The 15,996-nt window shown below is 42.6% G+C and overlaps 1 protein-coding gene across 7 annotated transcripts in view; it reads left to right on the top strand.

Moving 5' to 3' along the window:
• The window catches only part of DENND5B (DENN domain containing 5B), a 117,898-nt gene that overhangs the window by 79,650 nt on the left and 22,252 nt on the right, over positions 1–15,996 (top strand). For 5 of the 7 annotated variants that reach the window (XM_066634551.1, XM_066634543.1, XM_066634549.1 and 2 more), the window contains 8 exons: positions 413–644; positions 1,908–2,058; positions 3,220–3,313; positions 5,657–5,767; positions 8,819–8,950; positions 9,497–9,649; positions 11,753–11,831; positions 12,630–12,711. In XM_066634551.1, coding sequence (XP_066490648.1) covers positions 413–644; positions 1,908–2,058; positions 3,220–3,313; positions 5,657–5,767; positions 8,819–8,950; positions 9,497–9,649; positions 11,753–11,831; positions 12,630–12,711 — 1,034 coding nt within the window. The remainder of the gene's footprint in view (positions 1–412; positions 645–1,907; positions 2,059–3,219; positions 3,314–5,656; positions 5,768–8,818; positions 8,951–9,496; positions 9,650–11,752; positions 11,832–12,629; positions 12,712–15,996) is intronic. The other 2 variants (XM_066634547.1, XM_066634546.1) reach the window with 1 other exon arrangement.

Genomic DNA, 15,996 nt, shown 5'->3' with positions numbered 1-15,996 from the left:
TGACTCATTTCTTATAATGTCTCGCAACTCGAGTCAAAATGACTCTATAAGTGGCTCAAGTGGGGTTGCGATGGCTGCTTTTCATGACTCATGAGTTGAGTCAAGGGGTAGGTGACTTGCAACTTGACTTGCAACTCGGATTCAGCGACTCCAGCACATCCCTGGTCTTCACCCTGTAAAAGGTGCCTGTTACTTTTCATTCTTATTACACTGATTAGGCATCAGAAAAATGGGACTATGGAATAGTCAAACGTTTTGCATTGGAGAGTTTAATCCAATTGATGCAAATTCTTTACGACATATTTTTATTGGACCATGCACGGGTCTACCAGAATAGGCCAACTGATGAAATACTACACAAGTACCTTATATGAAGTAATTTTTGGTTTCTTTTGGATTCCCCATTTTCTAGGCTTCATTTCTTTCTGACCAGCCTGAGCCCTACCTTCCATTCCTTTCACATTTCATCGAAACGCAAATGTTTGCAACGTTCATCGACAACAAAATTATGTCTCAGTGGGAAGAAAAGGATTCATTTCTGCGAGTGTTTGACTCCCGAATTGAGAAGATCAGACTGTATAATGTCAGGGTTCCTGCATTAAGAACATCTACGTATCAGAAGTGCAACACCTTAAAAGAAGCAGGTTTGATAGATCTACTAACTTACAGCATAGACATTAAAAAAATTAAAGAAAATAAAAATTTTTATAGCTACTTGAAAGTCTATTTTACCCTGATTTAGAGTACTGTATATATTATTGTTCGCTTTAATGTATATTGCATCATTTTAGCATTTAACTGGTAACTGTTTAACTGTTTAAAGTCCCACCTTTGAAGCCATGACATAAGGTACTTTGCTCTATAATACTGAAAAGACAAAACAGTGTTTGAGAAATAAAAGATTTAAAATTTATACTAGATTCCCACAGAACAGGTGATACTTCTGATAAGGTTCTGCTACTCATAGGCATCAACTTCAGATAGCTTTGGGATTTGGTACAAGGTTATCTTATTACCTAAGAACAGAGTATGGGATGGGAGAGGCATGTACAAGATAGGGTGTCCCTAACGTGTCCTTGAGCCCAGATGTTTAGGGCTTTGAAGGCAATAACCTGCATTTTCAGCTGCATCCAGAAGCTAAATAATAACCATTGAGACTTTCTATGTAACTGGAATATAATTTCTGAACCGAAACAGGTAAATCACTGATGGGGCTACTACATTTTTGGATCAACTGAAGTTTCCAAATGGCCCCCAAGGACAGCCCATTGAGCCACCCTTAAGCATGTTACAGTAGTTAAACACAGTTATCACAAACACAGTATGCAGCTCATAAAAACTTGGGGAACCCTCGTTGGGGTTATCCCGCAGTCTTGTTCCACTGTTCTCCAGTTTCCAAAGCTTCCTTTTCCTCCTTTCTTCAACTTCCAAACTTGTATAAGAATGATTATGGCTAAGAATTAGCTTGAACAAATGAATTCGGCGTAAGGTACATCAACTGCACAGCAGGACACTTTCCCACTCAGCAACCTTCAGCAGTAAAAGCAAACAAGTTCCTGAATAACTTTACCTTTGTGTAGTTTCTGACAGGACCTTTGTTCCTTTTTGTTTGTGTTCAGATTCAGTTAAGAAATTCCCTCTCTTGGACTTTATATTTTCCTGGAGTGCTGGGATGTTCTTCCCATGTGGGTATAGCTGAGGATGTGACTCCTCCGAGCCCATGTGTATCTTAAAAAAAATAATAGTACTAAAGTATTTCAGCTATGGGGCAAGGACCCATTCACTGAGGGCCATTCTCTTTACATCACCTGTGTCAGGAGAATTGTCTAGGTAGGCAGGCCTTCAGCCATGCTCCAGTTTCCTTGGTGTAACAAAAATGATTGATTTGAGTGAATCTCTATTTTCAGCTCAGGCCATTGAACAACGGCTAACTAAGATAGACCACACTGCAATTCATCCACATTTACTCGATATGAAGATAGGTCAAGGCAAATATGAACAAGGCTTCTTCCCCAAGCTTCAGTCGGATGTGCTAGCGACAGGACCTACCAATAACAAGTAAGCTTTTTGCCTTTGGTACTATTACACATTAGTGGGTCTGCCCTTGAAGACTCCAGAAGCTTCAGCAGATGCAGTGTACGGCAACCCCTGCCCTAATATGGACCACTTTAGCAGCATCCTGAAGTAGTTCAGTGTAGTTCATCCTCTAAACATTGCACTTACGTTTTGCTAATTGAAAATGTGATAATTGAATTAGGATTCAATTTAACTCAAGGTCGAAAATTTTAATGTCTGAATTCCAATAAGTGTCTTCCGCTTCTCCCTTTCAGATAACAAAAGAAATGAAGCAGGAACAAACATTTCCATTTGGTTTTTTTTTAAACTGATGATTAACTTGGAGTGAATCAGACATGTATACTGCAGAATTGACATAATTCAATAAGCTCTCTAATCTCAACTGATTATCCTGTAATTCGTTGTCATTACTTACAAAGAAACAGAATGCAGGTACTGGAGGTTGGTTAGAGGAGTCTGCAGAATGAACATGAGTTTATGAAATTGCACTGTTTACATTGACTTTCTGTAATGTACTTTTACTATCTTTCCATGCAGTGGTAGTTCTAAAAGTTTTATAAACTCCTGAAGTCTGAGTCCAGGCTCTGAAAATTTCCCTGGTGGCTCTGACTCCCTGCCCCCCCCCGTACCAAAATACTTGAGGCCTTCTGTTCCTGGTAGAAGCATCCCAAACAATGGCTCTTAACTAGAAATGGATGCCTAGAGAAACTGAGAGTACCTGCCTGCTTAAGGATTTCTTCCAGGTGCAGTCCAGTTCCCATCCTTGCATGCTTACAAATCCATCTGAGGTGTTGTCTTGAAAAGACAGTCATTGGCCCCTTTTTCAATGAAGCATGAAGAAATTGCATGTCTAAAGGCACTGGAAATAGTAACCTCACATTTATCTGGCATGTTAGTTCAGCCCAAATGGATCTAAACTCCCTAAGAGTCCTATTAGTCAACCAGCCAAGAGTAACCTGAAACGTACAATATTGCTATACCGTCTGTTTTTGTCTGCTCATAATAGCCCCTTCTCTGTTTTGAAGGCTTGTGTACCTGTGTATCAGAGCCTCAAAAACTGTAAGAATGTTTGTAGCTTCAAATTACCGCGTCAAGCACGATTGCAACTTTTCTCAGATTTCTTTTCTTTTTATCAAATCTCAGTCGATGGGTTAGTCGAAGTGCTACAGCACAGCGCAGGAAAGACCGGCTTCGGCAACATTCAGAGCATATTGGTTTGGACAATGACTTGAGAGAGGTAAGTACTGTCATTAATAGCAGGCATTCTGGAGTGGCACTTTCAGAAGATCTAGGAAATCATAGTCTACCGAACCTGGCAATTTTTAGATGCTTTACTGTTTCTGAGCACCTCTTGAATTGTTTAATGCTGTGAAAAACCACTTGATGCAAACCTAGTACGAAATGTAAAGTACATGAATTATTTCATAAACACGGGTAAAAAAAATCATGCAATATTTGTTTCCATGAATGTGTGTTGGTATGGTTATTACTATAATTGAAAACTCCTGAACTCTGATATTGCAGACTGCGGTAACCATGTAGAGAGGCAGTTGATGGGGAAGTGTAAACCCTGACATCTTGTTGTAAATTGAAAATGTGTGTTAAGTCTTAGTCTTGTGGGTTTCCAGCATTTTGCCTTGGGGAGAATAAGGTTAGAGACAAACAATTGGTCAAGATGGTGATTTGAAAGGGGTTTTAGGTTGACTTTGCTCCCACTGATGTCTGAACAAATTCATTTCTTTCTGATCACTGTTGCCTCTGATCAAACCATTTCTGCAGGTTTTTGAAATGATGAAAACAAAACCTTGCAAAATGTCCAACTTAAGAGATTTTTGCTTGCTTGCTTGCTTGCCTGGCTAATAACTAAAATGGTGTTCTTGCAACTCATGAATAATTGCTTTCTAATAGTCCTCTTTTGGAATTATATTCAGTCTGTTCCTGTGGGTCATTGGTTCTCCCAGGATGCAGCAGTATGACCATGGAAAAGGAGACTTGGATAAATGCCTATGGGAAAAGGAAATGCCTGAAATGAATTGCCACAGTTGTCTGCTGTACTGTCACCTCCTTATTGCATAAGATTTTAATAAAAAAGCTAAATTTTTAAGGATTTAAGACCTCCAATGATTCTGCATGTCCAGTATGTTAGATACCAAAGCAGTCCCTCAGTTATGTATTTAATTAATGCTAAATTAATCTTCCATTAACGTTATTATGGCTTGTGACTGTATCCTAGAATCACATGTGTACATGGTGCTTCTGTTGCTGGCTATAGTGAATGGAACTCTTCTCCCTCCAATAACTGCCAATGGGGAAGTTCTTGAGCATGCAGGGCTGTGCTACCAAATCATGGGCTTGTCACCTGTTTAGTGGCTCAGCAGCATGGGAGGAACTTCTGATGTGAAGAGCAGGTGTAAAAAGTGTTACTTGTACACACAAAGCTAGTTCCTGTTCACATAGAGCTTTGCAGGGAACATATGTGAGGGTGGAGCTATGTTACAAGGGCTGTGCAGCAGCCAACAGAAATGGCATCCCTGCGTCAGGTTCTCTTTAACACATATAAATTTCAGCAGCATCAGATTGTATGTTTCCCACTGGTGCTCCATATTGTTGGTTATTGCTCGGAGAACACATATTGTGATGGTATCACAATGGAGTAAGTCTTGGTACATGTTATGGGGCAGAGGTGGGAGCATCTTATGGCCTGCAATGTGTAATTCTGACCTTGGAGCCCGGCAGTTCTTGTCTCCTACACTTATTGGACATGTCTTTTTTTCCTCTAGAGCAGGGTCAGTAACCTACAGCCCACGGGCTAGATCTGGTCTGCGCTGTCAGCCTGAGCAGGCAGCTCTGGCATTCCCTGTCCAGCATACAGCAAACTGGGCAGGAGGCTTTGCTTCCTAAACCGAGCTTTGTGCAGCTGCTTCTAAGAGCTCGGCCACCTGGAAGTATAGTGATGTCGTCATCCCTGTTCGTCCGGCCCCTTTGCCTGAAAAAGTTGCCAACTCCTACCCTAGAGATTAAGCGCAAATAAGCAAGCTCTGTTTTGGTGTCAGCCAGGCATACTTGGCGTCAGGCATGTCATACTGTTTAGCCATTTAAAAGGAGAAGCACTAGATGTGCCTGAAACCTGAAGATTCCTGCATGTGTTAACCTGTCATCTCAGCAGTGTCTCTTCCTGTTTCTCTCCTTCTTAAAATTGTAGGTCAGCCTTATTTTTCATCATGCTTAAAGGCATTGCACTGCTTTCTTTGTATTTTTTTCTTTGCCTTCTTAAGCTGCCTTGCCTCTGTGACATTACTGAACTCTATATCCATTGCAGCCTAGAAAAGCAAAAACACTACTGCATTTTTATGCACAAGTGGGAAATGCTTATTCCACTGAAATGATGAAATGCAGAGAAGTTTTTTTGTGAGCATGCACTGCTTTGCCTTCTGTGATGTTTGGTATCGGCTTCTTCTGTTCTTTTAAATTTGTGGTATCTGTGCCAAATTTACATTTCATTTTCTTTCCATTTTGACATGTATGCATGTGTATTTTCTCTTTCTGCTTTCTGCCATTGATAATGTCTGCCTCCTCTTAGCCATCAGAGGAGTTTTTGATTCGTCAGAACTCAATGACATTCTGGGAGTGGGATCAGGGTCCACCCCCTCCAACACGACCACCTAAAAAATCATTCTCTGAGTGTTGCCTGGTATGTCATCTTTAATTTTGTCAAGAGCTGCTTTCCTCATGCTAATCACTGCTTTTTGGTAGAATTTGATGCACACCTCTGTAGTGGTTTAAAGTGTGGTCCTAATTGGGCAAATAATTCTGACTGCATTGCAGGTCCTCACCTTGTACCATTTATCCAACTGAGACACATTCAGATTTATTTATGTATTCACATTCAGTGTTCCATCTGGTAGCTGTCTAGCCAACAAAAATCAGAGCTGTTGCACTGATGAGGGCAGTGCAGGTCCTGGCAAAAAGAGCTGGCCTTTGTACAGCTCAGTGTTTGCCTGAATACAGCAGTGAAATTTGATCAACTCAGTAACTTTGCAGAGAATGACCAACTCTGCACTTGGGGGTTGGAAGAAGTGAAATCCCCCTTCTGTCCCTTATGTAAAGCCCTGCAAGAGGCACATTATGGTATTGGATGTGTATTTGACCAAAATGACTAGATGGAACAAAAAGGGAGATGTGCTTTCAGCCCAATCCTAACTTAAAGAAGCGCTGGCAGAATGCATGTTCCATTGGCACTAGCTGTTGCAAAAGTGCCATAAAGTGCTTTACAGCAACACAGGCAGTGGGAAGGGTGGGGTCTTCCTGCAGGCGCCAGCAGAGCAACAGAGGCCCACTGGAGGGGGCAGGTTCAGCAGCAGATTCAGTAGCCAGTTCCCAACCCCCTTCCTGGAACTGATCCACCTCCACAGACCAACACAATATCACTGGCGCAGGTCTGAGTTGCCCCACTATCGTTGCTGGGGCTTACCCCAGGGCAAGGAGACAAATGTCCCCATACTCTGAGAAGTACTCTGCAACAGCCAAAAATCCCCTGTGGGATGCAGCATAGCTGTTAGTGCTGCTGCTGCTTTGCCATACAGAGATTTATTTAGAATTGGGCTGTTTATTCTCTCTGCCAGTCCAGTTAGATCCACACTTTGAATTATTACCACATAGACTTTTTCATCTCTCTCTTTCGGCTTGTTGCAGCTTTCCCTTCCTTAGTCTTTCCCAGAGCAGTTGTTGTTTGGTACCTAGGCAATTGTTTGAGGAAAAAGACTATGAACTACGTATTTCAGCAGTCCTTAGCTCAGTATCCCAGTACTGTTGGTTCTCCTTGTCTCCAAGGAAGAAAATGAATTGCATTATTTGTTGGTTGCCAGCCTCCAGCAGCAAAAACTCAATTGTTGCCTGGATAGACCTGAAAACATAGCAGCAGAAACCCCAAACTTGGGTTTTGGGGAAAGGGAGGGGTTATGCAAGCAGTTCATTTCTAACTGACAGATGAACTGACAAAATGTTGGGAATTGCTCTATGCATGTGTGTCTATGTATATCTCCATTTAAAAGGAAAATTATAGTTATTCTTGCACAAGAGGTTAAAAAGTAGAAATGACTCCCCAGCCTCTGGACTGCAGCTAGGTTGTTTTCATAGGTACCCAGACATGAAATGACGAGGGCATTGCTGCCTGTCTTTCCATGGTGAGGTCAGCTCCAATTGAATGTGGGTTTTTTTCCCCTAAAACACTAGTGTGCAATTATTCTGACATGAAGAAGACTGAAAAGCGTTATCTTTCTTTGCAGGGCCTATGATACACTGTAGACCAATATGTCAGAATTTTTCACTTGAACCCTGAGCTATTTTCAAAGGTGGTCTGAAACAACTGCACTGGGACCAAAGTTTCATCCAGGTTCTTTTTGCCATAGTTCAGGCCTTTTTGTTAATGTGTCCACATAGCAACTTTTGGCATGCTCACTTGTGTGCCGTAATGCAGAATTCCATATGGAATGCTGTGGTGATCTCCAAGGTAGCGTTGAAAAGGACCATGTTCCCCTCTGGGAAATTGGGTGCTTCTCCCTACCCTGAAATTGCATCATAACCACATGTGTGGCCATGCCTAAACTGAGCATATGGGTAAACTTCTATGGCTGCTAGAAATGCAGGACCAGGCTCATTTTTCCATGCCTGCTCCCAACTATTGGGGGGGGGGGGAATCTGCCACCCAACAGCCCTCATGCTGAGTTTCCTAAGAAGGAAGAAAAATGGGGCAAGGTATGGACTGAACTCCCTGTTCCACTTCGTCCCCTCCACACATCCCCACACAATCTCAAGCCTTCTCTGAGTAGCCTGCAAGCCTGAGCAAGATCCAGACACAGGAGGCCAACTTGTATCTTGCAACTCCTGCACGTATCTGACTCTCTCAACCCAATTGGGCAGCTCTCTTGTCCCATTTTTTTAAGGGGGCGGGAGTCTAGCCCTTCCCACCGAGCTCTGATAGGTGGGTTTTAAGTTAACCAATGTTCAGGTGTCCTGCTCCCAAGTCAAGTGAGTGACTAGACCAATGAGCTTTCAGTCAGGCTATTGTTCTCCGATAATACCGTGCAGTCATGGGACTCCAATTTATGTTCGAAAGAGAGAGGCTATGTGGGATACTTGACCTATTGCTCTGATTAGAATGGAGAATGTGACAGACTGCTTCCTAGATCAACTTCAGAAAAAACAGAGCTGTCTTTTTTTGGGGGGGGGTTTATCAGGAGATGAGGCACCTGCTCATGACAACTATGTACCCTAAAAGGCAGGTACCTTCCCTTTGTTGCCTCCCTGGATAAGCTTGGCATATTGGTTAGTCAGGGTGAAGGATTTTGTTCAGCAGACTTTGAGGTACCATTCAACACTAGTCAGCTACCAAGTATTTTAGTTTATAATGTAACTCGGGACAGTGGGGGACGTATTTGGGTTTTCTGTCTTAGGCACTGAAACACCTTGGATAGTATCTTTCACTGGGACACCTAACCACAATACTAGCCTGAGGGTTTGTGTTTCTTGTAGTAGAAAATTTGTATTTCTGCCTTTGTATTCTCTGCCCTCACCACTCCTCTGCTTCTCAAGATAAGAGACTAATAATCTAGGTGCACAGGATTTCACGTGTTAGTGCAGTGTGAGTTTCTGTCACTCACTTGCATAAGACTAAGGAGGCCAGAAGCATGTGTCTTAGGTTGTGTATTCATTCTAGTTTTCTTTGCTTTTTTTATTGAATTAGAAGTACATGCAAGAGGCAAGAACCTTGGGGAAAAATTTGAGGCAGCCCAAACTCTCAGATCTTTCTCCAGCTGTAATTGCTCAGACAAATTGGAAATTTGTGGAAGGTTTGCTCAAAGAATGTCGAATGAAGGTATGTTTTTTGCTACTGGTACTGAAAAAAACAAACTGTGTGGGGAATGTGGTTGGGGTTCCTTGCCCCTCTTAAGCATTTTATTATGAATCTTTAGATTCAGCCCCTTTGTTCGGCTTTGTGCCAGCAGTACATGCATTTCAACAGAAGAATACAATGTATCTGTATCAGAATAATTCAGTAATTGACTACTAATGGAGGTTTGTTTATGAATAGGAGAGGAAATGAATTGTCTGTTGCTGGCCAATCCCCCCCCCCTTTTCCTGGCCTCCCATTTTAGACGACATGTGATTATACCTCCTGAGCGCCTACATTCTTAGCCAGCTCACTGATTCTACATATGGAATGAGCAAGAGTTCCGCTCTGTAACTTGCTTGGCATTAATGATTCATCCAACCTCAATAAGAACTGATGTTTACAAAGCTAGAATTTTTATACAAAGCATGGTAGATGTATTTTTACCCAGTTACTACAGTCACAAATTGACCTGTGCATTCCCTGATTCGTTGGTTCGTGGTTTCTGCAAATTCTCTCCTCCACTTACAGACTAAGCGTATGCTGGTAGAGAAGATGGGCCATGAAGCTGTGGAGCTTGGACACGGAGAGGCCAACATAACAGGTCTGGAAGAGAATACGCTGATTGCTAGTCTTTGCGACTTGCTGGAAAGAATTTGGAGCCATGGACTGCAGGTCAAACAGGTTGGTGACTTCAAAAGCCAGAGAGTCCACAGCTTCTAATCTAGCCTGTGTTACTTCACTTCATTTGTCGATACAACATAGGATGTCCCTCAGCTGGGAGGGTTTCAATGAACTTGTAAATATATGAAGCTCTCCTTGTACTGAGTTTGGTCCATTTAGCCTAGTATGATCAAACTGGCACACTGTATATCCAAGGCTTCAGTAGTAGCCATTTTCAGCCTTGCTACCAGATCCTTGAAACTGGCAGTGCCAGAGCCTGAGATGTAATGCAACATAACATGCTATGACTCTGAACACGGAGTCCTGCACTTCAGTTTATGTACGTATGATGCCCTTTTATTTCTAATTTTGTTATTCTGGAGTAATTACTATATCCTAGTTATGTACGCTCTATAGTCAGCTTCCAGAGGGATCTCCATGTTGGTTTATAGCAAGGAAAAAAACGAGGAGTCTTGTGGCACCTGAAAGGTTAACACATTTACTCTAGCATAAGTGTTCATGGATTGCAATACATTTTGTTGGCCTTCAAGGTTCCATAGGGACCTTTGTTTCTATAGATAACAAAGTGTTCTGGAGTCACTACTTTTCACATGTAAATTCCATTGTGTGGAGGAATTTGCAATGGAGGGATCCACTGGTGACAGCCCTTGCTTTTAGCACTCTTTATCCATCCTGGTATGAAAGGTATGGTAATCCATGTTGCCTCACCCTTTGTCTTGAGCTTGATTATGGCAGATATACCTTTTTCATATCCAAGTGCTTTTTTCAGCAACTTAAAATTCAGAAGGCACGCACACATGGGTTGGAAGAATCCCTCTGAATCAGCAGGTCTCTGTATTGGTTTCTGATCAAATCATCTATCTGTGCCCTTTGCTAGAGGGACCTGTCATCCAGAATGGTTTAAAACAGAAGTGAACCTACTTGGGTAGCTCAGCCCAGATGGAAAAGATTGTGATCTAGAACTTTAATGTGGGAGGGAATCCTATGGCCGGCCGAGTCATATGGGATGCTTTTGTTCTACTCCAAACATTTCTGTGTCAAAAAGAAGCTCAAAGCCAAGCATACATATTCAGTTACACATGCAGTGATGCACAAGAGTCATCAGTGATAATGAGAAAATGCATATTGTTATTGCTTGTAGCAGTTGCATTTGAAACTGTCTCATACACAGTCACACCATTGGTTTGTGTAAACCAGTATTGACTAGTGGCTATGGCTCTCTGGGATTTCAGAGAGAGATCTTTCCCAGCATCTGCTACTTGATACTCCTTTCTAACTGGAGATGCTGAGGACTGAACTTGGAAACCTTTTGTCTGTGAAACTCGATCTGTACCCTGACCATATCCCCGCCCCAGTCAATTCGAGTATTAGGTTTTTTCCTACATGGAAAAGTTCTTTCCATAAAAGAAAAGCACAATGTGTCATGCAGCCATTGGATTTTTGTAGCATGGACTTGGATGGGTCTGGGGCATAGTCCCAGGAATGCTTCATGTGTTTAGGGAGCTGTGATTTCAGTGAAATGCATGGGATTTAAGGGCTTTTAACCAAGCAAAATGGTATTGTTTAATTAACAACACAACAATACGCATTTTGGATGTGCAGGGTTCAGACAGTCCATTGTAGGCCAACATGCTAAGCAGTGTGGTCTACGTAACTCTTCTGTAACTGGTTTCCCTGTGCATGAGGATGTAGCAAGAGTTGGTGTGGTATAGCGATCAGGTTGTGATATGAAAACTTTTGCCCAGTTGTGATGTTCTTGGGATCTTGGGCAACCCGTTCTCACTTAATCTAGCAGACCTTGTAGGTTGGCTGTGAGGCTGAACTGCTTTTCAAAGCTGTTACGTTTTGCTTTTTGGGACAAGGGAGGAAGAATAGAATGCAAATGACCCCTGTGCTCTTGCACTCTTAATTCATACAATGGGGGAAGCATGGAGCTGCTGTCTGGATACTTGTGTAGTGGCCAATGTCTGTCTGTTCTTGCCCCACCTCAGACTTGAGCAATAAGTAACACCCAAGATTATAAGGATTGGTGTTCTGCCACTACTCATCTTTTCAGTCTCTCACAATGTTATGCTTCAGCCTCTGATCACCTGTTTTTTAAAGGGCAAATCTGCTTTGTGGTCCCACCTAATTCAGTACCAGGAAAGAGAAGAGAAACAGGAGCATCTTGCAGAATTCCCAAGTGAGTATACAATGCTTTTTAAAAATAACTTGTCCATTTGCAGCAAGAGTAATTATGGCAGGGCTACAACTATAGCACGTGATGGGGTGGCAGCAGTACTGAGAGGCTGGCCAGTGCTCGGGGCAGGGTGACATGATGACACTGTCACCTCTCAGCCCATCCCCCACTTTATCATGTTACAGACACACCCCTGTTCTTCAGTCTGATTGGCTAGTAGTATTATGTTGATATCCCCAACAGTCAAAACAGACTGCAAAAGCACTTTTTGCCTAATAGTACTGTATTATACAGTCACTTATGCACAAATTTGAGTGTTGATTTGGTTTTTGGTGTAAATGAATATTGGTTTTATATGTTCATTCTATTTTCATAATGAAAAATATTGCTAATGTAGGGAGTGCTTAGCATGTGGTCTCTTACATTCTAAGGATATTTCTGAAATTTCAGCTATATTAGTAAGATTTCCTTAGTCTTGTGAATTTGCATTTGGGGATTATGGTTAAAAAAAACAAAACACAGCTCTCACATAACAGATTTAGGCAGGTCTTAACAGTTGCAGAGAAGGCAGAGTTTGATGATTCCTCTTAAATCTCTGGAGGAGGAAGGCTCTGGATTAACTATAGAGAAAGTAAGTAGTAAAATGCTTGAATATCAAAGCAACAGACAAAGTAGAAAATTCTTTGCATGACATCCTTCTGGTCCTGATGGAGTCATCAAAGAGGCTTAGGATTTGTCCCTTGAGTTTTGTATAGATAATGTGTTCCTAACAAATCCATGCATTTTTTTCTCCCTTTCTAGTTACTGCTGGGCCAGAAAGAAGGAAGTCTGACACAGGGCTTATGTTGCCTACTTTGAGAGTATCTCTTATCAGCGATATGAGGTATGAAGTCTAATTCATAAAACTTGAGTTTGAAATTTAGATAACTCAATCTAAAAGTTGATGCGGATCCAAACCAAAATTATGTGACTTGCGGATCCAAGTCACAAAATGGTTTGTGACTTTTCAATGTATTTTGCTCTGGTCTTTTAAAGATTTCTGAGGGTGGATGCAACTATATGGGAGTGAAGAGTGGGAAGAAAGGGGCTTCTTCCACTACAGATGCTGGGGTGGGGTGGAATATGATGGACTTAACCTTCACTTTGACATCAGAACTAGTCAATTTATCTGAAAAATAGCTGTCCATCTCACAGGACCTGTGCAAAATAAAACATTTAGAGGTACCAACCACACTCAAAGTATCTTTAATTTGATAAGCCATATTCCTGTATGCATGGATATGTTTAGTCTGTCTTTGCTGAAAGAGGCCCAGAAAAATGAGAATACCGATCGCTATAATTTGTGGCTCCCAAGTGTAAACTAGTAATTTTCTTTTGTAAAAGCCATTTACAAATGGCTTGTTTGTCACTAATTGCCAGTCAGATGGAAATAGAAAGTTGACAAAACTGTGTCAAGCAAGCGCTGCAAGCAAGCTACTGTCCTTGGATCTGTGCGTTTCATCACAAATTGGTAGCAGCAAATGTTGTTGATGACAGGCTTGTCGCTTGTCAAGTTGGGGGGGGGGGGAGGGCAGGCGAGGCAGGATGGAGAAGATAAAGAATTCAGTGACCAAAGCAAGGAATAGCAAGGACAGTCTCCTGGTTTCTCAGCTCCAGTTGAGCAAGCCTTAGATGGGCCAAGAGTTATCTTCTGACTGACTTTGACCTATCATTGAAAGAATTCCTTCTAGAAGGCAGTCATAGCTCATTGATATTGAGTATATGGATGCTCAGGTGGAGGGTGTTGAGCAGTAGGATTTTCCATCAGCTTCAGCTGCTGGGTTGCCTCCTAGAGAAATTGGTCCTGGTCACTGTCAGTTATGCTCTAATGTCACCCAAATCAGCTTGTTGCAATATCCTCTGTGTGGGTCTGAAAGAGGGAGCAGCCAGCAACTGGAGGGGAGACATTGTGATCATATCACCCCAGTGTTTCAGCTGTGCTGGTTTCCACTTTGCTTCTGGACCCAACTCAAAGTACTCTTTTTAACATTTAAGATTCTCAGTGGAGATCTTAAGAACTACCTCCTTCCTTATGAACCTCACCAGGCAGTTTGTTCAACAACTGAAACTCTGCTCACTGACCATTTCCCCACCACCTCAAGCGTGGGATGAACAAGCCAGCTATGTGACCCAGGGCCCAGTCCTATCCGATTTTTCAGTGCCTACACAACCATGGCAATGGGACATGCACGGTATCCTGTGGTGGGGAGGCCTCCTCAAGGTATGGGAACATTTGTTCTCTTACCTTAGGACTGCATTGCAGCTGCACCAGAGCTGGAAAGTTGGATAGGATTGGGCCCCCAGTGGTCTGACTTGGCATAAGGCAGCTTTAAGTGTTTGTGGGGTGTCCCAGTGGCGGTTTGCAAGTTTCGTTCCCACATAGCATTGAATTCCTCAGGAGCTTATACGGGCTCTGAAGGTTGTTATAAGCTGCACAAGGCATCAGTTTCTCCCATACACATGTATCCACTTGGGTAGAGAAAGGTAATCATGTTGTAAAATTATTCTTCCATAAAAAAAGGTATAAAACCAAAAAGTTGCCATGGGCTCTTGAGTGAGTGAGGGAACTGAAGTTCTCCAAACCAAACTGGTGTCACATACAGAGTGTTCAAAGAAACCTTGCATAGGGCTTGAACATAAGTCTTCTTCCATGAATCCTACCACAACATGAAACTGAAACCTAGCACAACGAACATCTGTTATGTCTAATCTGCTTCCTTGTCTTGTTTCACTGAGCAGATCTCTGCTCACAAAGGAGGCCAGGAAGGAAGCTTCCAGTGTTTGGTCTGGGGGGGGGGGAGCTGCCCTGTTTCTTCTGGGTGACTATAACAGCCATTGATGTCCATCTCTCTTCCTTTTGGCAGAGTTAGGAAAATTTTCTTGTGCTTCAGTTGTCTTTAAACAGAGCCCATCAATGATGGGAGTGGGAGGCATCTGCTTTGATACAGTTTCCTATCAAAAGGCTTTAAATAGCTGCTCTGAGTGTTTTGGCATGATGCAGTTGAATAATGTGCATGCAGTATTTCTCTGGGACTCCTGATCACATGCCCAGAGTATTGTGCTGGAAGCCTTAAAAACTGCCTGTGAAAGACAGAGCCAAAACGAGGGGGTTTGCAGAGAGGGTGTGAGTGCCAAGAGCCTGACTTTTTTTTTTAGTGGTGATCTGGATAGTTGTGTGAGTCATTGCTTGATGAAGGGAGGCTGTGAGAGTCCTTTACAAAGGACAGAGAGAGATCTGGGGGATTATCTCATTGGTTTGCGACAGCTTGCTGGAGTTTCAAGGGCTCCATTTGGGTGTTAACTGTGTAAGTAGTTAGGAGCCACAATACACTTGCGTCCTTTTTATACACAAGCTTTAACCAAGGTCACAGAGTATGCAGAGCAAATGTTGGCAGGCGCTTGGTTTAAAATGCTCCAGTAAACAATGCAGTATTTGGGTTGCATATATTATGTCTTGCGGATCTGGTGCATAACACAGGCCTTCTTTTTCACATTACCTTTGCAATACAGAGTCTGCTGCAATGTGACTCTTCCCAAGGCCAGCCTTGCTGTTCCAGATCAGGGTAGCAGTATGGAGAGGAGCTAGGATTTAGGCTCTTCCCATGTGGCCCAAGGCTACTTGTGTTACCTGAGCAACATAGAAAGGAGCTGTGCTGCTGCAAGTTCCATGCTTCAGAGGCAACTTAAGAAAAAGGGGAAGGTACAGAGTTGTCCAGATTCATGCATGTGATTTTTGGCTGCATCCTGTACCCCAAATCAAATTGCACTTTGAGCCCCTTTGCCTTTGATTACTTCATGTCAGCCGTGCCTTCTTTGCTTTCTCACCACAGTGTGTTTAGTAAGTGGGGAGCAAGATTGTAGTACCTTAATACAGTTGTTCCCAAACTGTGCGCTGCAGAATGTCCCTGGCAGCATCTTCTTCCTGCCTCTCCTGGGCACTGCCATCTTTTATTGTGGGAGGTCCTCGTGTGATTCTTGCAAGATCCAAAATAGTTGTGCCCGTCTTCTCAGCTCTTCTGGGTACTGCCATCTTGAACTGTGCAAGATCTCACACAATCCAAGATGGTGATGCCTGGGAGAGCCAAGAAGAGGAGGCCACAATGAAAGAAGGGCGCCGTGACCACAGTAC

This window comes from Tiliqua scincoides, chromosome 7 (assembly GCF_035046505.1).
Source record: "Tiliqua scincoides isolate rTilSci1 chromosome 7, rTilSci1.hap2, whole genome shotgun sequence".
Taxonomy (NCBI): Eukaryota; Metazoa; Chordata; class Lepidosauria; order Squamata; family Scincidae; genus Tiliqua; species Tiliqua scincoides.
Note: the sequence above shows the minus strand (reverse complement) of the source record. Positions and strands in the feature narration are given on the sequence as shown.